General features: G+C 43.6%; 1 protein-coding gene across 2 annotated transcripts in view; it reads right to left on the reverse strand.

Moving 5' to 3' along the window:
- Nucleotides 1-13,495, reverse strand: part of ABCC4 (ATP binding cassette subfamily C member 4) — a 221,236-nt gene extending 207,741 nt beyond the window's left edge. Inside the window, exon 1 of one of the 2 annotated variants that reach the window (XM_030567487.1) lies at nt 13,362-13,495. In XM_030567487.1, the coding sequence (XP_030423347.1) occupies nt 13,362-13,435 (74 nt within the window). In that variant the 5' untranslated portion in view covers nt 13,436-13,495. The remainder of the gene's footprint in view (nt 1-13,361) is intronic. The other variant, XM_030567495.1, reaches the window with a different exon arrangement.
- Nucleotides 13,496-24,720: the final 11,225 nt, after the last annotated feature.

Consider the following 24,720-nt stretch of genomic DNA (forward strand, 5'->3'; position numbering starts at 1 on the left):
GGGAATTTCTTAAAGTGGAGGAAGCAAAGGGGTAGAGATATGATTTACAAACAGAATGACCAGGAACAGGCAGCACACTGTAGGCCTAGTTTTCAATTTTTGTGGAGATTTGGAGGTGGGATGGAGTGAAGGATGTAATCTCTGAGAATTTTTTGGTTAGTCTACGCCACCTGGGACACTTCAAAGGCAAAAAATCGTTCGCTTATTTGATTAGCTCTAAACTGTGCAAATGCATATGAGACATATCCCCATAAAGGTTTTTGCCATACACAGAAAATGGGGAAAATGCCAGCAGACCTAGTGACAAAGGTGTGTGCTTGTAGCCTGTAATGTTTATTTGGCGACCCTCTACCACACAAAACTGTATCACAAAAGAGACTAAGTTATTATAAAAGGACTATTCTTGTTGCTAAGTACCTTAGGATAAATAGATTCAGGAAAAAATTAAAAATGAGCAGTTTGTCATGTGATTGTTGAATTAACAAACTTTGAATATAGCACAGTGTTATATTTCTGGTAAACAAAGAGACAGGAGGTTGCCTTTTTATCTATTACAAAATGCCTATTAGCTCAGTCTCCTTTTGATCTGAGAAAAAACTGCTTCTGTTTATGATGTACAAAGACCCCAGTCCTGATGTAGGCTCTGTGCAGACCGCCTCACCCTTATTGCAGTAATTGGGACCACAGTTATTTGAGCAACTACCTCATCGCTATCTCTCAATATCTGGGGCTTAAATGTATTTTTTTTTTAAAACAGAATCCTTTCTTCATTGCAAACTTGATAGCCCAACAGTGGCTAATATTTTAAACTGACATTCTAAATCACAGCTTGACTGTGATAGCTCATACCCAAGTTACATTACATTATGCAGAGCTCCTCTTTGAGGAGTTCTACAGATATTTCAACTTAGGACGACCAGATGTTAAGGGGAAAATATCAGGACCGCCACGGGGGGTGGGGATGGGGGCATTTATTTATTTTTATACTCACCCATCCAGGAATTTGGCAGGAATTTGGCAGACAGCCCTTCATTCGCGGACAGTCTGCGGCGGTATTTCAGCGGCAGGTAATAAATCTTGCCGCTAAAGACAAGCGCCCACCATTGAAATACTGCCGAAGACCGTCCGCGACTGAAGGGCTCTCCGCCGAATTGCCGCCAAAGACCAGGAAACAAAATATCGGGACAAATGACGTCCCGACCATACTCTGGTCGGGACACGGACAAACTCCTTAAAATCGTGACAGTCCCAATTTTTTCGGGAAGTCTGGTCACCCTATTTGAACTTGAACCTCTAAACCTAATAAATGCTCACGTGTGATGGTAAATATTTAGTGACTATAGACAACACATGCACAAAGGACCCTGATTCTCCATTGTCTCATACTGGCCCATTAGTCTGACATTTAATTCAGGTAAAATAATGGAAAAGCTGATAGGTGATTCAACTGATAAACAATTAAAAGATAGGAATATAATTAATGTCAGTCGACATTGTTTTATGCAAAAGAGGCCTTGTCAAGCAAACCTGATTTAATTATTTGAATAGATTACAAGTTTGATTGTGTAGAGGCAAAAAAACTTTTGTAAGGCATTTGACTTTTACCACAAGACAGACAAATTAAAATGAGAAATTACAAAAATTTTTAGCAGTAAGGGTAACTAACCAGTGGAACAAACTACGAAGAGAAGTGGTAAATTCTCCACCTGTTGATATCTTCAAATCAAGACTACATGCCTTTCTGGAATATGTGCTTTAGTCAAACACAAGTTACTGGGCTCAGTTAACAGGTAATTGGGTGAAATGTGATGGTCTGTTATATACAGAAGGTCAGACTAAATGGTCTAATTGTCCATTCTGGCCTTAAAAATCTATGAAAAAATAGCATGTAGTTATCGAAACCTGTGCAAAATAGGTGTAAAACACTACAACCCTTAGTTACATAGGTGTAAATGACTACAAGGTGCAAGTAACTGGGAAAAAAAGACCCAAAATGCCTGTCTGCCCCTAATCTAGTAGTGAGTCTTCTCCAGTGACATCTTGACTAAGACTACTGAAAAGGATTACTAAAATCTAGAAGTAGATAGTTGCTCACCTTAAATGACTTCCTTGGTAAGCCAATAGCACTATCATCAGATCGAAAAGTGCTATACAAGAGCTGAATACATATAATTACTAATGCTATGATTTAATTATGGGTATTTTTAGTAAAAATCACAAACAGGTCGCAGGCAATAACCAGTCACGTGACTTTTACTAAAAATACCCCTAACTAAATCTTAGGTGCTGAGTGGGGGAAGGGGAGCTGCTCTAGAGGACGATGCTGCTCCTGGGGATGGGGGGCAGCCCAGGGCCCTGCTGCCACTGCCGCTCCTCGGGGGGATGGCCCTGCCACCACCGCTCCAGGCCAGGGGGCAACCCAGGGCCCCACCAATGCTGCTCTTCCAGCCCAGGGGGCAAGCGGGGGGCCCCGCCGACGCCACTCCTCTGGGCCTGCGGAGTAGCCGGGGACCACGTCACCACCGCCGCTGCTGCGAGCCAGGAGTGGTCCAGGGCTCCACTGCCACTGTTCTAGGTGTGGGTAACCTGGGCCTCTGCCACCGCTGCTCCAGGCAAGGGGCATCCCCTGGCCCCACCACTGCTGCTGCTCCTCTGAGCGGTGGTGGCCTGAGGCAACACTGATGCTGCCAGATCACTGCTGTGCGTCAGAGCCTGGGACCAGTTGCCTGGGGCCGCCAGAGCAGCAGCCACTGAGGCTGGCCCCCGTGCTGCCCAAGCAGCTGGGGTGGCCCTGGAGCCAGCTGCACCAGCCACTGCAGCTACCAAAGTCCTGGAGGTCCTGGGAAGGTCATATTTCCCTAGTTTGTTTACAAGTATGCCTTACTGAATCCACGGCCTCCCAGACAAACTTGCATCCTTAATCATTACCAATCACAACTGGAAGGGACCTCAAGAGGTTATCTATCCATCCTTTCATGCTAAGGCAGGACCAAGTATACCTAGACCATCCCTGATGGGTGTTTGTCTAACCTGTTCTTAAATATCTGATGAGGATTCCACATCCTCCCTTCAGAATCTACTCCAAAGGTTATCTACCCTCATAAATAGTTTTTTTTTCCCCCAACACCTAACCTAAATCTCCACTGCTGCAAACTAATCCCATTACATCTTGTCCTGCCCTTGGTGGATTTCACAAACAACGATCACCATCCTCTTTATAACAACCTTTTACATCTTTGAAGACTTATGTTCGCCCTTAGGCTTTTATTCTCTAGAGCAGTGGTTCTCAAAGCCGGTCGGCCGCTTGTTCAGGGAAAGCCCATGGCGGGCCGGGCCAGTTTGTTTACCTGCTGCATCCACAGGTTCAGCTGATCACTGCTCCCACTGGCCGCAGTTCGCTGTTCCAAGCCATTGGGGGCTGTGGGAACTACCCTGCACATCCCTCGGTCCGCACCGCTTCCCGCAGCCCCCATTAGCCTGGAGCAGCAAACCGCCACCAGTGGGAGCTGCGATCGGCCGAACCTGCAGACATGGCAGGTAAATAAACCGGCCTGGCCCACCAGGGCTTTTCCTGAACAAGCAGTGGGGCCGGCTTTGAGAATCACTGCTCTAGACTAAAACATGCCTAATTCTTTCATCCATCCCTCATGGGTCATGTTTTCAAAGTTTCTTATCATTGTTGTTACTCTCCTTTTGACTCTCTCTCTTTCTTAAAGGGAAATGCCTAAAACTGGACAGAGTATTTTAGCTGAGGTCTCACCAGTGTGGAATAGAGCAGGACTATTACTGCCCATGTCTTACATATGACTCTCCTGTTAATACATCCCAGAGTGACATGTGCCTTTTTCAAACAGCATTACACTGTTGAGTCATCCCCCAGATCCTTTTTTGCAGTACCACTTCTTAACCAGTTAAATGCTCTGTTGTATTTGCACAGTTGCTTTTTCTTTCCTAAGTGCAGCACTTCACTCTTGTCTTTACTGAATTTTGTCTTTTTAGTTTCAGACTAATTCTCCAATTTATCTGGTCTTCCCAGAAGATAGCAACCCCTCCCAGCTTGGTGTCGTCATCTGCAAATTTTGTAAGCATAATCCATCATCCAAGGCATTAATGGAAAATAATTAATACCACCAGACCCAGGACAGACCTCTGCAGGAGCTGACTTGATATGTACTCCCAGTTTGACAGTAAACCACTGATAACTACTCAAGTATGGTCTTTCAGCCAGTTATGTATTTACCATATAGTAATGTCATCTAGACCATATTTCCCAATTTTGTTTACAAGTATGCCTTACTGAAGTCCAGATATCACATCTACTCCTTCTCCCACTATCCACTAGTCTGGTTACCCTGTCAGAAAAAAAAAAAAAAAAAAAAAAAAAAGAAGTCAGATTGGTTTGACATGATTTGTTCTCAACAAACCCACATTGGCTATTTCTTCTTATCTTATCCTCCAAGTTGAAACAAATTAATGGTTTAATATTTGTTCCAGTCTCTTTCCAGTCCTCTGGCGCCTCACCTGTCCTCCATGAGTTCTCAAAGATAATTATGAAAGATTCAAAAGATTGCTTTGGCTAGTTCCTTAAGTAGTCTAGAATGAAGTTCACCAGGCCCTGCCAACTTGAATACATCTAACTTACCTAAATGTTCTTTCTTTATTCTGGCCTGAAATCCTTTCCCCATGTTATTAATACTGTGTTAAGAATGTGATCCCAATTAACCTTTTAAGCAAAGAAGGCACTAAACACTTCAGCCTTCTCTACATTATCCAATATTGGCTCCTCTTCCCCATTAAGCAATGAACCTACACTTCCCTTCATCCTTTTGATACCTTAAGAGCAGAGGTCAGCAACCTACGACATGCGTGCTGATTTACTGTGGCACAGTGCTGCCGGCCTGGGGTCCCTACCGTCGCCCCACTCAGCCCGCTGCCAGCCTGGGGTCCCAGCCGCCGGCCCCGCTCAGACCACTGCCGGCCTGGATGGAAGGAACCCCGGGCCAGCAGCGGGCTGAGCGGGGCCGGTGGCCAGGATCCCAGCTGGTAGGGACCAGCGGACGGAACTGCAGACACCCGGTAGCAGGCTGAGCCACTCAGCCCACTGCCGGCCTGGTGTTCCATCTGCCGGCCCGTATTATTGACATGCGAAACCTTAAATTACTGTGAATAAATGAAAACTTGGCACACCACTTCTGAAAGGTTGCCGACCCCTGCCTTAGAGCAAGTTTTCAGCACAGTGAGTATGGAATTAGTCACCTGTTTTAACATTATAGTAGGAATTGTCCTATGGTACAATATCAACAGATGATCCAGGAAGATATCCTGTCTATGGCCTTGGCAGTACCTAATTCTCCAAAGGAATTAAAAACTCATAATGATCATAATTTCTCTCTCAAATTTCTTACTGTGAATTCAGCTGATGCTCTGAACAACAAGGTGGATTTCCCTAATCATAGTGTTCTAGCTTATGTCCAAAAAAGACTATCTAGTCTTTTAAAAATTCTGTTATATTATGTACATCTTGATAACTTCCTGTATTAGTGAATTCCACACCTGCATCATATGCTGCATAAAAAGGAAGTTTTAATAGTCTAAAGGTCTGGAAAACATGACCTATGAGGGAAGACTGAAAAAATTAGGTTTGTTTAGTCTGCAAAAGAAAAGACTGAGAGGAAACATAACAGTTTTCAAGTACACAAAAAGTTGTTACACGGAGGAGGGAGATGATTCTATTCCCTCCAGTCTTCCTCCTCTGGCTCTGTTTTTCCTGCTTTCAATTTGAAAGCAGCTCAGAATATGCTATATGAAACCACTATTTCAATGGAGTTCTTCGATCATCTACAGGGAGCTTTCAGGAAGGGGTGAGTGGGTGGATGTACACAGTAATGTAAAATTCTTGAAGTGAGCTTTTAAAAAAATATATTAAATGCATTTTTATCCTTTTCTGGGATTAACACATATATAAATTACGTGCCAGTTTGCTAAAAGATATAGCTCCATGATACTCAGTTTACTCTACTAAAGCCATCACTACAAGTGAGTTTTCCACTGAGAAAACAGACAGTAGTGGCTTTTCCCCTGCATAGTTCAGTAAGAATAAAGTGATGTTATTGATAATCAGACACAAAGTGCATACAGTACAGGACAAATGAAGTGACTTAAAGATAAGGCCTAAAACGTGAAGATTTTTTCAGACGAGTAGAAGGGAGAAAGGTTACAAAACAAAATACATAGGGAGATATTTTTAATTTAGTGAGAACTGTTATGTTTTTATTTAAAGCATAAACATTGCAGCTGTGTGCCTCTATATAAAAATTTAGAAGTGAAATTCACTTTAAACAGATGGCCATGATTCTGCCACATGATATAGATGAGTGGGCTTCTGTGTGCCCAGGGACCACCAATAAAATCAACAGGGCTCTGCATGAATTCAGGAGTCTATCTGCATCACATTGAAGAACAAGGGTCTATATTTTAGTCCTTAAAGTAAAGTAAAGTAAAAGTAAAAAAATTACTCATTGTTTATTTATTCCACTTCCTAAGCTTGGGCAAACAACATAAAGATGTAAAATAGATTTTTAAAATTCTCAAGTTTTAAGGGGCACTTAAAAATGGACACATTTTAAGTCAGGTTAAAAATCCATACATTGCATTCTTCCTCCTCCATCTAAACATATGTAGGTGAACAAAATGAGACAGAAAAAGGCTCCACATCTACAGAACTGGAAACCCTTGCTTCTGCAGCTTGATCCACTGCCTGCATATATGAATGAGGCCCAGGATGGAAAAAAAATCAATGATTAAAAGGAAAAAAAAAAAGATATTTTTTTTTAATAAAATGCTTTTTGGGAAAAAAACCTATCTAAACATAGTTTTAATTAAGATACATTATAGCTCAAAGCTATCATCATAAAAGAGGGATTATAAACTCTAATTCTATAGTATGAGACAATATATTCATGTAATGTTTAAATTCATGGATTAGGGACCCAATCTTATGGGATTCCAGGGGCTTCTGCATTGACTTATTTTATTTAGGAGAATCCATCCTCAACATACAAGATTCTGAAGACTATCCACCTTCAAGATGACCATCATCTTCTATAGTTTCAGAGTTATCTACCAATGATAGTGTTTCAGTCACATCACGTATGTAACATAACCAGTGTATCTGTAGCAAAAAGAAAAAAAAATCTCTATCATCCAGAAACAACCATACATAAATTTGTGATAATAACCAGCAGATTACAAAAAGAGGTAATTGATGAAAAAATTGCCCAGTTTGTTTATGCAACACATTCTCCTTTCCATATGATTGAGAACCCACAGTTCATTAACCTGGTTCAGTCATTAAGACCAGGATACAGTTCATGCAACAGAGCAGATGTCACAGGCAAATTGCTGGATAAAGTATATGAAAGAGAAACTGAGCAGTGTGCAAAATGTCTAGATGATCAAATTGTTAACCTGAGTCTTGATGGGCAAAGCAACGTCCACAATGATCCTGTTGTATGTGCTTGTGTCACAACAGAAAAAGGGCATGTCTTTCTTACAGAAACAATTGATACATCAGGAAATGCACACACAGCAGAATACTTACAAGTAGCAGTAAAAGCTATAACAAACTGAAAAAAAAAATCAAATGTCTAGTATGCATCTTGGTCACAGACAATACTGCAAATGTATCCAAGATGAGAAGAAATTTAAAAGAGAGTCCCAAGCTAATAACATATGGTTGCAGTGCTCATTTGATGCAGCTCCTAGCCAAAGACTTCAGTGTTCCAGAAATAAAGGCTAACATTGTTGAACTTGCAAAATACTTCCATAACAACCACTTTGCAGCAGCTGCTTTGACAGAAGTGGGAGGAAACAAGCTAACTCTCCCACAAGATGTGCGAGAGAACTCAGTAGCGGACTGTTTTGAGCACTATATCAAGAACTGGCCTAATCTGATGACAGTTTGTGAACAAAATCATGAAAAAACAGATAGCACTGTCACAGCCAAAGTTCTCACCACTGGGCATAAGAGAAATGTTGAACACATGCTGAGTATCCTGAAGCTTATTTCTGTAGCCTTGAACAAAACACAGGGAAAAACTGTTTTATTGCTGATGCTGTTGAAATATGGAAGAAACTGAGTGAGATCTTAAATAGAAAAATATGCAATGACAGAGTTAAATTACAAGCATTGAGAAAACAAATGGAACAAGCACTATGTCCAGCTCATTTTCTTGCAAATATTCCCAATACTCGGTACCAGGCTCAAACTTAACGGTTGATGAAGAGGAGTTGGCTATGACATGGACATCCAGCAATCTCCATAATGCCAACTACAATAAACTTCAGAGCTAAGGGTGAACCATTAAAGAAATATATGTTTGCTGATGATGTTTTAAAGAAAGTCACACCAGTGAATTGCTGGAAGTCAGTTAAGCACTTGGTTTCAGAGACTGCTGAAGTGATAATCTCACTTTTTAACAGCAGTAGCTTCTTCTGCCAGTGTAGAAAGAATATTTTCTTCCTTTAGACTAATTCATTCCAAAATGAGAAATCGTTTGGGATCTGAAAAAGCAGGAAAGCTTGTTTTTCTTTTCCAGATTATGAACAAACAGGAAAATGAAGGTAAAGATGACTGAGTTAGCTGCAGAAGCCAATATTTAAAGTTTCTCATGTTGACCTGGCTGACACAGTCGATTTAAATTTTTTTTTAATATTTCATTTAACTATATTAATTAAAAACAATTTTAACAAAAACAAACCTGATTTTAAAAAATTTGAATGTTTAACTAAATTCAAAAATTCATATGCTTGTTTTCTTAAAATATTATGTTTGCTGTTGAAGAAAAAAAATCCAGAATATTTAAATTGTTTTATTTAACTAAAACAATGTTAAATGTCTGTCTGGTGATGTTCTCATTTTATGACAATAAAATCCTCCAAACATTCATGATTAACCTATTGACCTGAAGATAGTTCACCTCCCAATGATTTCATAAATATCTGCTTCAATTACCTTTGGTAAATGAAATAACCAAACATTCATTTTCTGATATAGCCGTAAAACTAATCTGAAAAGTTTTCAAAATAAATCACAGTTTAAAAATGTATAGTGTGTACCTTCTAAAAATGAAACCTACATCCATCTCTGAGTTGTGAAGAATATGTATTAAGCTTATAACAGCCAACAAGAATGCACTTTTATGTAGAAATCCATGATTAAATCGAGTCTTCCTGACTAGTGACTGAAATCATTATTTAAATCAATTTGATCAATCAAATCCACCCTGATGAGGCACAGGATATTGAGGCTGCAAGACTCTAAAGAGGCTTTAAGACAGGAGCAGCCAAGGAGTAAGCTAAAGAATGCTGCGTGCTTCCCTATGCAGAGTGAAGGATTTTTCTGGTGAAATGAGCAGTAATACCCCACTGCACCTGAGATTACTGCAGTAGAAGATGTATGCCTCCTTTCTACTCCATTTTCCCTAATCTCTCCCCATAAGTTCTAGTTCTGGAGCCTGGGGTACATGTTTTATCTTCCCATGCATTACAAAGAACAAACAACAACAAAAACATTTTTCTAAATAATGTATTTTTTTTTAATTACTCCCAGTTTGAGCTATGAAAACAGACAAGACAGTCACTAAAACCCATGGTCTCAGAGACTCTAGGTTTATGGCTCATTTCAACAATTTGTAACATACTAATTCTCCTTTTTCCTATGACAAAGCAGAGATGTTACTTGCCTACTTCATTTGAAGTGGTTTCTTGCAACATGTTAACCCCTTACGTTATGTCTCACTTTATATTTAGCTGTGACACACAGATTACCTCTCCTAGACCTGAAGAGCTCTGTGAAGCTCGAAAACTTGTCTCTTCCACCCACAAAAGATGGTATAATAAAAGATATAAGGACCTGCGAGCATCCCCTTAACAACTGAAATAATGTTAGGAAACAGCAGATTGCCAATCAGTTCTATGTTCTTGGGGAACCAAGGCACAGTATCACGGTATGGCTACACTTGACATTTCGGAGCGCTGCCGCAGCAGCGCTTTGAAGTGTGAGTGTGGTCGGAGCGCCAGCGCTGGGAGAGAGGTCTCCCAGCGCTGCACGTAAACCACATCCCTTACGGGTGTAGCTTACAGCTGTGGCACTGATTACACTGAGGCTTTACAGCGCTGTATCTTGCAGTGCTCAGGGGGGTGTTTTTTCACACCCCTGAGCGCGAAAGTTGCAGTGCTGCAAAGCGCCAGTGTAGCCATGGTCAGCCTCTCTGACTTACAAAAGACCTTCCCCACCCCAGCCTTTGCTTGAACCAAAACCAATCAGAAGAAAGACATACAAAAAACAATGAAAAGGCAGGGGGAGACACACCTAAACCCCTGGGACAAAGGTGACAGAATTAAGGAAACTCCCCTAGCCTCCTTTGCATTAAAGATGGGACAGGGAGGCATCTCTATTAGTATACAGAATGGAGAACAGAGATTCCAAGGCAAGGACCGCATGGAACTCTGGGACCAGAAAAGCAGGGAAGCATTGCATGATGGAATATCTCTGCTCCAGACTTAATGAACCCACACCTGCACACACCCAGCTCAGTAGTTATCAGACCAATTCTAGTAATAAATCCTTTGTTGCTATCCAAAATACTGAAGCTGCCTAACTGCACTGTGAGCTCCCTCCAAGGAACACTGCCCATAGCCAGGAATGACCAGTTCCTATTGTCTAGCCTGAATAAAACAACTTTGGTATAATCCCTTGAGCCATCAGTTTACCCACAAACAAATCTAGTGTTCTCCCTTGAACCACAGTTTCCCTACACAAACCCCTATCCATACTCAAGTAAGTGCTCTGATGCCTGGATCCAACATCTGCATCAGTTCCACTGGGACTTCATCTTTTCCTGACTGATCATGCTGGGGGGCTCTGCCTGTCTCCAGCACTCTGGACCTTCAGCTAACACGACCACTGGGAACCCTGATCGATTCAAGCTTCACAGAGTGGTGAGAACCCAGTTCTCTCTCTCGGTATAGCCTTCTGACCCTGACTTGTATGATCAGTTATAGTTTTCTAAACCTGACTTTTATAATCAAATTTAAGTTAGATTTAATATTATACCTGTTTTGTTTGTTTGGCTCCCCTGTGGTTATTATTTGGCAATAAATAACATTCATGGCTAAGCTGGTTGCTTCTCTCTCACCCCTCTCCCCACCCCAGATGGGTTGTTGTTTTTTTTTGGTGTGGGTTTTTTTGACTCTCTCATTCACTCTGCAGCAACGTTCCTCGTACCTAAGCTAAAGATCCCCACAGCGTCCAAAAATCATGTGGGGTTTGCTCATCAAGTGAGTTGCTACCAGAACAATTGTAACATGAACCTGGAACATACAAGGATGGCACCTTGGAAGTGCTGCTCGACCCAGTTTGCTGAGTCCAGGGGCATATGAGGGTGGCAGACTGAAAGTTCTGCTCAACCCAACCTGCTCAGGCATACTCTATTCCGGTGCTGTGCCCAGGGCATATGCAGGTGACAGCTTGGAAATGCTGCTCGACCCAACCTACTGAGCAGAGGGACACATAAAGGGTCAACTTGGGAATGCTGATGAACCCAGTCCTCTCAGACGGTATGTGTGCCTGTATATGTCTGTCTGATTCTGGGGTTGAAAAAACCCAGACCAGTGGAACCTAGGTCCTGCAGGATAGCTCCATGGGGAGAGAATGTGCAGCAGGGAGAAGTAGAACTCCATATGAGAACACAAGTAGCACGTTGATAGACTTACAGAACACCTCCCCCACACAAGAATAACCCTAATATATGAGCATACCCCAAAGTAACAGGCAAATCTAGTAACACTGGGTTTGTGCATTTTTGTTTGTTCATCCCTCCATCCTCAAAAAAAGATTTCTGTACCTGCTCAGAACTGTTTTCAGGATCAGGCTAAAGTTTGATTACTCAAACTCATTCTGCGTTCCCAAGAGCTCCAAACAAAGAATCCAGCACTTCTCCCCTCACCGCCCCCTCCTTCTCTACAAGTGAAGCCTGCATTGGGGGAAGTGTTGCTCTTCCCTTCTCCTTTAGTCACCCTACCAGGAGACTTTCCATCTGAGCTCTGCTGGGATCTTGATCCACAAAGTGAGAGAAGACAGATGGGAGGATAGACTGACACCCTCTTCAAAAAAAAAAAAAAAGTGTGCAGCAAACAATAGACTGATTCGCCACTGGCTTGCACCTTGAGTAATCGTACATCTGTGCAAAATACTTGTAAAATGCTACCAAATAAGAATGCTCAAATTTTACACTAGCTTTGCAAAAGAGCAAATGCAGTGGGGAATCTGGTCCCAAATACATAGTAATTTCTATGGGCTCTTCTCCCCATCTCACCCCGCTGAGAAAACCTCTACCACCCCAAGTAGGATAGCCAGTACAGCCTATGGTCAGGAATGATACTGCAGGAAGCAGCAGTCAAAAATTTGGATGACTGTTGCCTTGGGAGATTCCCCAGAGCTTCAGGTACTACTTGAGGGATCTCATTTAAGCAAACAGGAGTTTGGTAGTGATAGAGCAGATTTCTTTAGAATGATCTATGAACAGTTTGCCTCTGATCCATCAAGAAAGAGGAAGAAATGACATGATGTCAGAACCAGTCTAAGCACAAGTGGCTCACACAATGGTAAGTGTTGACACAAGTAGAAAAGAAGGTTCCTCTTTCCCCAATTACTACAGAAAACAACAAAATGACATAGTGACTAGTGCAAGGGAGCTTGAATCAGCAGTAAACAAGGACATTCCCCACAGGAGCCTAGCAAGCCACACAGGATGCCTAAAAATGGGCACTGCTCCAAGGCCCCTGACTACCTATGGGTAACACAATCAGCAAAGGGGGCAGTGGGGGGCCAAAGTTCTACTTTACAGCCTGCTCCCAGCTGTGTGTTCGGGGGGAGGGGCTTCTCAACCCAGCTGCCCCCTACAAGGGATTCGTAGGGGGCTGGCTGAAGAGCCCGGCGTAGCCCGCAGGTGCAGCAGGCAGCGCAAGGCGGGAAGAGGTCACCTCTCATGTGACCTGCCCTAGTCTCGGAGAAGCGGGCTGCTCGCACCGAAAGCCCCCGCCGCCGTGATCTGCCACTGAGGGAGCTTGGCCCACGGGCAGCTCCTGCCCGGCTGTGACCGGGGCCGCCAGCGACATTCCCGGGAGGCGCGGGACGGGGCAGGCACCGCCAGGCTGAACCTGGCCGCGGGGCGGGCTCGCTCCGACCCCCTTCTGCGCAGCCCGGCTCCGCGCTCCCGCGGCCAGGGCAGCCCAGCCACGCGGCGGTGCCTCGCCATGGGGAGCCGGAGCCGGCGCCGGGACGGCGCGGGGGGACTCACCAGAAGAAGAGCCGGGAGCAGAAGTTGGCAGCCCGCAGGGGGTTGGGCTTCTCCTGCCGCCGCGGCGCCTCCATCCCCCTGGCCCGGCCGCTGCGCTGTCACCTGCTGCTGCCGCCGCTGGCTTGGTCGCTCCGTGCCCGGCCCGCGGCGTGCAACAGGCGTGGGGCTGCCGGGCAGCAGCTGCTTTCCCGGCTCAGCCGCACGGCCTCGGAGCCGCTTCCGGGAAACCAGACACCCTCCCCGGCGCCTCCTGCTGGCCCGGAGCCCGGGCGAGCCCGTCCCGCGTGGGCGGAGCCCGCAGGCAGCCGCGGGGCTAGTGAGCGCCCGGGCTGGGTCCCCACGCACAGCACAGCTGCTCCTCGCCCTGTTCAAAGGTGCAAGAAATGAGAAATGACCATCGCCGGGCAGCCTGGAGATCCCGACCGCCTCGCAGTCAGGGGAGTTGTGCCGTGGTCTTCACCGGGGACAGGATTTTACCCTAAATGTTTAAGCCCCCATCCTTCAAACTCATAGGCACCCCAGTCCTGGCACTGGCTTCAGCCGGTCAGCTCAGCTACACGCAGTCTCTGAGATGCCTAAATGTTTTCATGGTTTGGGCCTTAGCAAAGACAAAGGAAATCTACAAGAGGCCAGCTCCATGGCTCAACTTGCAGGAACAAGACCTTAGATTACCGGTTTTCAACCTTTTTTCATTTGCAAACCCCTAAAAAATGGTGAATGGAGCTGTTGATCCCTTTGGAAATCTTACACATAGTCTGCAGACCCCCCAAGGTTGCTGGATCATAGGTTGGAAACCACTTTCTTAGGGCTTGTCTACATCAGAAAGTTGCAGCGCTGGTGAGGGAGTTACAGCGCTGCAACTTTGAGAGTGTCCACATCTGCAGGGCATCACCAGCGCTGCAACTCCCTGTTTGCAGCGCTGGCCGTACTCCCGTTTTGTCTCGGGTGTAGAGGATCCAGCGCTGGTGATCCAGCGCTGGTAATCCAATGTAGACAGTTACCAGCGCTTTTCTTGACCTCCGTGGAAGGAGGAAGCCTCTGGTAATCAAGCTGGTTTCCTTTCCCAGTTTGCTCTCTCGGTCCCGGAGCCACCCAGCAAACCGCAGGGAAGGAGACCTGCTTGCTCGGGGTGCCGGGACCGAGAGAGCAAACCGGGAAAGGAGACTAGCTTCGCCGCGGTTTGCTCTCGCGTTCCCGGAGCCAGCCAGCAAACCGCAGGGAAGGAGACCTGCTTGCTCGGGGTTCCGGGACCGAGAGAGCAAACCGGGAAAGGAAACCAGCTTCGCCGCGGTTTGCTCTCTCGGTCCCGGAACCCCGAGCAAGCAGGTCTCCTTCCCTGCGGTTTGCTGGCTGGCTCCGGGACCGAGAGAGCAAACCGCGGCGTTCCCGGTTTGCTCTCTCGGTCCCGGAAACCCGAGCAAGCAGGTCTCCTTCCCTGCGGTTTGCTGGCTGGCTCCGGGACCGAGAGAGCAAACCGCGGGGAAGCTGGTTTCCTTTCCCAGTTTGCTCTCTCGTCCCGGAACCCCGAGCAAGCAGGTCTCCTTCCCTGCGGTTTGCTGGCTGGCTCCGGGACCGAGAGAGCAAACCGCGGCGTTCCCGGTTTGCTCTCTCGGTCCCGGAACCCCGAGCAAGCAGGTCTCCTTCCCTGCGGTTTGCTGGCTGGCTCCGGGACCGAGAGAGCAAACCGCGGCGTTCCCGGTTTGCTCTCTCGGTCCCGGAACCCCGAGCAAGCAGGTCTCCTTCCCTGCGGTTTGCTGGCTGGCTCCGGGACCGAGAGAGCAAACCGCGGCGTTCCCGGTTTGCTCTCTCGGTCCCGGAACCCCGAGCAAGCAGGTCTCCTTCCCTGCGGTTTGCTGGCTGGCTCCGGGACCGAGAGAGCAAACCGCGGCGTTCCCGGTTTGCTCTCTCGGTCCCGGAACCCCGAGCAAGCAGGTCTCCTTCCCTGCGGTTTGCTGGCTGGCTCCGGGACCGAGAGAGCAAACCGCGGGGAAGCTGGTTTCCTTTCCCGGTTTGCTCTCTCGTCCCGGAACCCCGAGCAAGCAGGTCTCCTTCCCTGCGGTTTGCTGGCTGGCTCCGGGACCGAGAGAGCAAACCGCGGCGTTCCCGGTTTGCTCTCTCGGTCCCGGAACCCCGAGCAAGCAGGTCTCCTTCCCTGCGGTTTGCTGGCTGGCTCCGGGACCGAGAGAGCAAACCGCGGCGTTCCCGGTTTGCTCTCTCGGTCCCGGAAACCCGAGCAAGCAGGTCTCCTTCCCTGCGGTTTGCTGGCTGGCTCCGGGACCGAGAGAGCAAACCGCGGGGAAGCTGGTTTCCTTTCCCGGTTTGCTCTCTCGTCCCGGAACCCCGAGCAAGCAGGTCTCCTTCCCTGCGGTTTGCTGGCTGGCTCCGGGACCGAGAGAGCAAACCGCGGGGAAGCTGGTTTCCTTTCCCGGTTTGCTCTCTCGTCCCGGAACCCCCCTTGAAGCCGCCCAACAGCGCTGCAGTGTGGCCACATCTAACACCACTTGCAGCGCTGGTTGCTGTAAGTGTGGCCACTCTGTAGCGCTGGCCCTATAACCAGCGCTGCAAAATTTTAGATGTAGACATGGCCTTAGATTGGCAGCTCTTTAGGAGAGGACCAGTTTTCCTACGTTTGTACTTTTTGCCTAGCCCCTTTTTGCACTACTGAAATATAAATAAGCACTAATTAGATTTCCATGGACAGCTGCAGGAGGAAAGCACCACCACACCTAAACTTAAAGGTATCCACAAGACTACAAATAAATTGAAATAAAACAAATATAAGTGCATAATACTTTTGAAGCATTTTATTCAAGCTTTCCTCCAGATATTATCAGAAAATTGTATTTCTAAATCTCAGTTCCAAGTTCAAAGTTAATTGCTGTGATAAACTTTGTGTGGTTTGGTTGCTACATGAATGAAGACTTCATAGTCTGACTGTGCATGAGTAAAACATGCTCTTGAGTTCTTAGATATTAATGAAATTGATTGTCCTGCAAGTGAAAGTGTTCCAAATCCTTGTAAATGATTTCCTGGTGGTAGAATAAAAATGTCTAGTTCAATATATCAAGAAGAATATCTTGTGCATCCTCACCAGGGCTTTTATAACCAATATATGGTATTTTCTAGTGCCCTTCATTTTCAGTTTTGATTTTATTTAATTTTTCCCAGGAATTTGTCAGTGTTTATTGCCGCAACAACAAAAGCAGGTGAAAATCAGTGCAAAAAATATTAATAGTTTTTCTGGGTAAATATCAGGGTTTCTTTTGGTGAATGGAAAGACGGGGAAGTATTCAATAGATTAATGCTTTGAATTCTATTCATCAGTGTGGTTTGCTGTGGAACGAAAACAGAACTCAAAACACAATGCTACCTATGAGTTTAAGAAAACAATATATCTCTAATCCCCAAATAAAGCTTTTCATTTGAAAAAACAGTTTACTGTTGCACACTTAGAACTATTAACTTATAAATATTTTTAATAATTGGGCCACACCATTTACAGACATACACTCAACTTCATCCTTTTCTCCTGTTTTTGTTTTAATAAAACTTTTGAATACTTCCTTGTGTTCTGAAATGTATTCTAATACAGATTTTCCTTTTCTTTCCATTGTAGAGTGTCAAATCTTTAAACTGTCATCTGCTAACAGCTTGAAATGTGTACATGAGAGGCATGATATTCACCAGTATGTTCAGATTTGCACACACTTCAGAGCATGTGTGTCTGTTTGTTTATTGTGTGTATCTTCTAAACTAATGCATAGCCTTACTTCAACAGGCAGCTTTGCATATACACACAGACTAACGTATTATCATAATACATATATCTCATGCAATGTATTGTATTTTCCTAATAAAACAAGTTATTTTTTATATATTTGAATGATACAAAAATAGGGTGAATCAGAAAAAAATGAACCATACTTTTTAAAATACCCAGGAATTTTTCAGTAAGAATCGGTTGAAACTGAAAATGAAGGGGATTCGGTATATCTAATGCTTTGAGAGTTATTGTGGCCTGCCATGAATGGGTGCTGCTGAGAAAAGTAGGTATGATATGCTAACGGATACAAAGAGAGACATTGTTAGAAAGCTACATTTTTTAAATTGATACAAATATGGGAGAGGAGTCTGAAAAGAGTCATGAGAATACTTATCTAAATAAAAAAAATCTAAATAAAGCATAGGGCTTTTTCCAGATCTGCTAGGTCTTATAGTGCACCCCCTAGTGGTCAGAAATTGTTTCCTAGCTATATTTTTTAGTGCTCTGCTAGAGTTACATTGTTGCAGGGGAGGAGGAAGGAGACTGAGATGGTACTCTCTGCAAGTTCTGCCCTCCTATCCCATAATGTCTGACTTTTTCTGATAAAATGATCAGCAATGAAATAGTTAGTAAGGCTTCCATTTAAACTATCATTATAGCTTCCAGATACCACACTGTTGAGATGAAAGAGGACAGTTCAGGCTGTCTTTGTGGAGATTGAAGACACTACATCAATTCACATTTGAAAGGTTTACAACAGTAAAGCTAACAAGTCCTGTTTCTCCAAATGTAAGCTCATATTCAGTAGAAACTGATGGGGCTGACAGCAAAGTGTTGGTCTAGTTTAGTGTACCGCTGTGTCCCAGTTCAGTCTGTCACCTGGGATCTTAGGAGGAATCTTACTTGTTGATTATAGAGGGCTGAAGTAATTAAATGGCTTTAATTTTTGATTTCAGAAAAATTTATATTATAGGATCTGAAGTATTTAGATCATCACCCCAAATATTCAAAGCAAATTCTGCCCCTCAATTAAATTGGTCAACCCACTGCTTTCAGAGGATCAAATTTGTCCAATTAATAGAAAAGTTAATACTATTATAGGGGACAATACAACTCCCATGGACTTCAATGCTATTTGAATTAGGCTCACGTGGCTAAGAAAAGAGTTGGATCACCAAAAGTGATATGTAAATTTTAATCTTAACCTATATTCATCCTTTTCCTGGGGCAAAATAGCAAAATCTAGTTGCTTGTGAATTACAATTGTCACACCATTTTTCTTATTGTGGGTATGGTATTAAAAAATATTCTCTGGTTAATTTCAGTCATTCAGAAGTGCTTGAGTCTTTTGCAACAATGCAGTATCAGAAAGTGACTTTCATTTTTTATTAAAAAAAAACACATGATGTAGATTATTGTCATTCCACTGAGTAATAATCTTTCCATTGGTTGGCAGCTGGCTTACAAAGGAAGCTGAGTAATCCGTCGATCACGGTTGAAATCAGAACCTTACACCTTAAGCACAAAGAACTTGCATTTCTCTTATATGTGGATTGTTTGAGAGTTTCAAGATTTCAAACATTTTTGTAGTCTCTGTTCAAATCTTGACTGAATACTGGACACTGTGAAGTCAGTTACTGTGAAGTAGAACTACTTATAAAATTCTTTTGCTGAATGTGGATAGATGGGTTCACCTGTCCCTATTTTAATTTTCTTGGGAGCTTTTCTCTTCTGGAAACTCAGGCATTCTGACTATCTCCAACTTTCCCAGTGTATTTACTTCTAGAATAAGTTGTAGCTTTATCTGATTGGATATACTGAAGTGAATTAAGTGTCATCTGTTGCTCTTGTAGAGTTTTGGACAGTTGTCTACCATGGTTAGGACTCTGGACCAGGAATATTTGGGTGACCCAGAGACAATTTAAAGATGTGTTTGAAAAGGCATTTTGGGTAATGACAGGAGACTGTGTATGTAAGTATTCATCAAGGCCCTGCCACAACATTCTGCCATCTTCTTAAATAGGCAGTAGGCACAAAATGTGAGCTCTGGTTGGGAGAGATGGATCTGCAACATACTTTTCACACCATGCTCAGTAAATAGGAACTGTCAGTTCAAGTGGATAGCATATCCCGCCTCTTTTGAGATTAAGTAGGTTTTATGTTTTCATCCTATTCACTAAGAAATCCAGAGCTTGCTTTTCTTGTATTAATTAGAACTGAAATAGTTTTAGAAACGTTTGGGGGTTTTGCACATATAAATTAGTCCAATAGCATACAAAGGCATAAATTCCCTCTTCTGACCCACAGCCCTGGGGCTCTGCAGGATGCAAAGTTTCCTTTACATACTATCACACATACATGTATATAAAAAAAATCTTAACTCTTTTAGAAGGTGCCACAAACGGGACTCTTCTGCTTACCATCAGTGTGATACATTGCTTATGGGAATCACACACATTGACAGAACTTTAGACGTTTCTTTTCTATCCTTTAGCTAGTATTTGTTCTTCCTTCCCATGCCATACTCAGAGATCATTGATCAGCTAAAAGGAAAACCCTCATAAACCCAGATTCTAAGATGCAAACCATATATCAGCTTCTTCTCTGTCCCCATGCTCCTGTGAGCACAACAAATTACTCATCCATATGCGTTCTCCCTCTTCTTTCTTTGTTTTCAGTCTCTTGAGGTTTTGTTCTGCACCATCAGGTTTTGCTCTCTCTCCTAACTTTAGTGCCTTTTATTTCTTTTGTTTTAAAATATAATAAAAAGATGTCTATAAAAGGCTCTCAGAGCCCTAATATAATTAATACCACAAAAAAACTCAAGCAACATTAAAATAGTTATTCAAAAAGGAACTTTGCCACCTACAGGAAGTTCTTTACCATTCTTCCATCATTGTGAGAAGCATACCATTAGCCCTCTCGAAAAGCCCTTTTGAACAGGCACCTTTTGCAGCATGCCCAGAAGGTCACCAGATTCAAGATATTTTGGACCAGGGGGAAGAGCAAGTTTCAGACTAAGGGCTTGTCTACATTACTCACTGGATCGACGGGCAGCAATCGATTCAGCAAGGGTCGATTTATCAAGACGTGATAAATCAACTGCCAAGCGCTCTCCCGTTGACTCCGGTACTCCACCAGGGTGAGGGGCACAGGCAGAGTCGATGGAAGAGCGTCAGCCGTTGACATACCGCAGTGAAGACACCATGCCAAGTAGATCTAAGTACATCGACTTCAGCTACGTTATTCACGTAGCTGAAGTTGCGTAACTTAGATCGATGCTTCCCCTCCCCCAGTGTAGACCAGGCCTCAGAGCCCTCACAGAGAAAGCCCTTCCAGCAGCCCCCTCTTTTATAATGTGGGGATCCAGCTCTGGCATGTGAGCTTACCATACCTTTAGCAGTACTGCACAGGGAGAGGCAATTCTTTAGGCCTGAAGATTTTAAAAAACAATTGGATGTAAAATAATTCATTGATTCTGCACTTGTGTTTATCTAGTCCAAAGATGACTGGGACAGGCAGTAGAGAATCTAAGAATTTGAGAAATGTCTAGAAAATCGCAAATCTGATTTTCTTACTTTCATTTCTCTTCTGTGGAGCTATCAATGATCTTTCTCTCCTTCTAGAACAAGTTGACAGAACCAGAAAATTAGCTGAATCATTGACATGTTGGGTTCTTTAAACTGTCAAAATCATGAGAAAGAAATATATGAGAGACTATTTGAGCAATAAAAAAACCAACCTAGACTATGTCTAAAAGATTCACTCAAATTTTTCTAAGAACCATGGTAGCCAAAAAAGCAGTGAATAGTGTCCTTTGCATGCGAGGTTGACTCCCACTTGTATTTGAAACAACAAGATAAGATGCTACATGCCAATGCCACATTGCAAGCACAGTTGTTATTGTTGTTCTGAAGTGAGAATTTTCTGGAATGCACTCTTGGTAGTTCGTAGGAAGACATGCTCAGTTACACTAGTGGAAATCCAGAGTAACTCCACTAACTTTCAATATATTTGTGTAACTGCATATCAAGAATATATGTTTTATTCATTTTAATAATACAAAATAATAGAAACAAGCGTCAATAATAACCACCCCAAAAATATTAAAGAAAAATCTTTTGAATCAGAGATGGCATTCATCTACCAATGTCCCCTGCTCTGGTGACTGTATCCAGGTACGTTTACCAGAGTTTTACACCAGGATTTCCTTAAAGATAACACAAATAAAAAGCACAAACTTTTCCCAAGAGAGGGAAAGAGTAAGGATTTTCTTTTTATAGATTGGTACTCTTTTGTTCATTCTGTTTTCCAAGCCTTGGTAAAAACTAAGGGTCTTCACGTCAGCTCATGTAAATCAGTGATTTTAATGGCACTATGCTGATTTACACCAGCTGAGGATCTGTCCCAAAAAGTTTTATGTATAGCTGAGAGGGTAGGAACACCTTCCCTTACAGTTATTACACAAATCTGAGCCTTCCCTCATTGTTTTAAATGACTGCAAAAGAATGGCAGAATTAGGCCAGGTCTACACTAGAAACTTGCGCCAATATACTAATTTTGGTTAGCAGTTTGATTTTTTTTAAATTAAAACAACATTTCTGCACCAGCAAAAGCCCAAGTGCAGACTAGCAAGTTGTACTAACAAAAAGTGCATTTGCCAGTGTAGCTTATTTTGTTTGGGGAACCTGTATAAGCTGTACCAGAAAAAGCATTATTTTGTCAGTTTCCACTTGACTTCTTCTTCCCCGTCACCTCCAATCTGTAACTGTCCCAATCACGTCTCTTCCCATTCCTAGTTCCTTGTCCCAGTTAGTTTTCCTTGTCCATCCTGTCCCAGTCTCCACTCCTTCTCATCCCAGTCTCAGTCTCATTAACCTAGTCTCACCCTCCAAGTTTATCATCTGAGTCCCAATCTCTCCCCACACCCAGTCTCCTTGCCCAGCCAATCCCACTTCCTGGCTCATCATCCAATCTGTCTCTTCCTTCCTTCCCCATTAGCTCCCAGGATCCCTCCATAGGCTCCTCATCCAATCTTAGTCTCCCTATCCACGCCATCCTCAACTCCTTGTCCTCCATCCTACTCCTTTCCGGTATACTCACAGATGCTGCTACATAAAGCATCAAGGAGCACTCCTACCTGTGGACTGAAAAGACTAATTGAGGGTGTGTACCTCCAACCATAGGAGACTACATCATGACAGCATTCTTCAAACTGCTTTCATCTCTCCACCAGCATTACTTCTGTGTTGTTTGGGTTCAGCTTGAACCAGCTGTTCTTCATCCATGAACTGACCTTGTCCAACTACGAGGCTGTCTTGGTGATAATGGTATAGTTATATGTGGTGAAGGATAGATAGAGCTGTGTGTCATCTCCATATTGCTAGTGGTTGGGTTTATGTCATCGTACTAGTTCAACTAGCGCAGTGTTTCTCAAACTGGGGTTGCTGCTTGTGTAGGGAAAGCCCCTGGCAGGATGGGCTGGTTTGTTTACCTGCCCCGTCCACAGGTCCAGCCGATTGAGGCTCCCACTGGCCGCTGTTCACTGCTCCAGGCCAATGGGAGCTGCTGGAAGAAGTGTGGGCCGAGGGACTTACTGGCTGCCACTTCTAGCAGCCCTCATTGGCCTGCAGCGGTGAACCACAGCCAGTGGGAGCCATGATTGGCCAGATATGTGGACAGGGCAGGTAAATAAACCGGCCCAGCCCACCAGGGGCTTTCCCTACAGAAGAGGCGACCCCAGTTTGAGAAACACTGACCTAGTGGCTTCATGTAAATGTTGAATAAGACTAGAGATAGAATTAATCCTTGGAGGATTCCGCAGGTGAGGGTTTAGGGGCAGAGGTACCATTTACCAGCACTACCCTTCAGTTGAATGTGTGCATATGTGTTTGCAGGATCAAGGCCATATGCAGCAAAGGCTAGCAGCGTGGATGGTTTCAGCTCGTTAATGCACAGCCATTTTTGAGTTTTGTGCGTGAAAAACATGCATCATCAGCCTGGAGGTTCTCGCACTTTCACATATCAACAATGAATGAATTAATGTATTTATTTCAAACTTTGCAAAAAACAGCAAACAAAAGACAATTTCACTTTTGAGCTGAGACTAAGCATAGAATATTTCTGCTGAAAAGAAATTTTCGGACAGTTATGAGAATGTGAAAATGGTAGGTTATAAGACAAGGCTCAATATCACCCTAACTGCCTCTTTTGCTAGTAAACAAACATTATAAATAAGGGTTTTTTTCAAATTCAAGAGCATTAAACGTCTAAATATAGAAGAACATTTTCATCTTGCAGACTTTTGTTGTGCATGTCAAGCAATGGGCTTTTGAATGAGTCATTCAGTCTTTCAATTCTCTGAAGAGATTTTCCTTTAGTAATCTTGAGAGCCTAATGTTTCCTTAGAGGAAGGTCATTCTCTGATCTAAGACCCACCCAGAGAAGGCAGCCAGTAGCCTTAATAGATTTTCTGTCTGAACTCTTGTGAGGGGGTGAACTGGACAATGCTGTGTAGACTCTCTCAATCATACAGGAAGCCAGTTTAAACTATTTCTTACTCCGCAAGACTGACTTCTTGTTACACCCACTTGCTTTGCTCAGTTTGCCTCCACATAGATTAGTGATGGAGTCACTGTGTCTAAACTGGAATTTTGAACCACATCTGGCTTCGAAACTTCTGCAGTTGATGTGCCTCCCCTTCTACAACTTCTTTGTGTATCTCCCCCAAAAAACGTACCAGTCCCTTAGTAATCAGAGAAGTCACCCTGTCCGTTTGTTATACCACCTCTCCGGGTTAGTCCAAAGGTGGAATAGGACACTAGGGCATCCCTGCAGCTCTTCGCATTACTGAGAATGGATCAGATTGCTGAGAGTCCAGGTCTGGCACAAAGTGCTGCAGGTTTCTGCCTCCATGAGAACTAGCTAATACTTTAAATAACTAGTCATGCTATATAAAAGGGCAGTATTATTACAAAGGCATAGAAGTTTACATACCCTTCCTGTTGTTACTGCCTTGAGTGGAAAAATAGCTATGGCTGTATTAATGCCATTATGATATAACTCATTACTTAAATATTTGTATTATATTTGTATGCACTGATCTGATGATCTTGACTAGCCCTTGCTTGTGTCAAAATATAAAAGGAAAAGAATAGCTAGATGGGAACAGCTATACAGTTATACATTTTCAGTCCCCTGTCCTGATGCTGCTAATACTGATTGGCATATTAATATAAATGTATTGGTCATTGTGGTTTTTATTTCAGAGTTTATTAATTTGAAAAAAGGAAAAAGGAAAATAAAAAAGTCCTTGTGAGACAGCCATATCCCAACAGAGAACAACAAAAAGTGGGAGGTCTGCAAAAAGAATAAAACACAGCCTCTAAAGCCACGCACAAACCTTGCTGTGATCAAGGACACACAGCCAGCTGGTGCAGCCCATGACATGTGCCTAAGCAGCTAGGAGATACCCTCATGCAACCCATTTCCCTGGCTGTCTTTGCCAAAGAGGCTTATAATGAAACCTAGCTGGTTTCCCCAGCAGAAATCCTGGGAGAATGAAAGTGGTGGTTCCACTCACTCTCCCTCAGTATG

Source organism: Gopherus evgoodei, chromosome 1, assembly GCF_007399415.2.
Source record: "Gopherus evgoodei ecotype Sinaloan lineage chromosome 1, rGopEvg1_v1.p, whole genome shotgun sequence".
NCBI classification, from domain to species: Eukaryota; Metazoa; Chordata; order Testudines; family Testudinidae; genus Gopherus; species Gopherus evgoodei.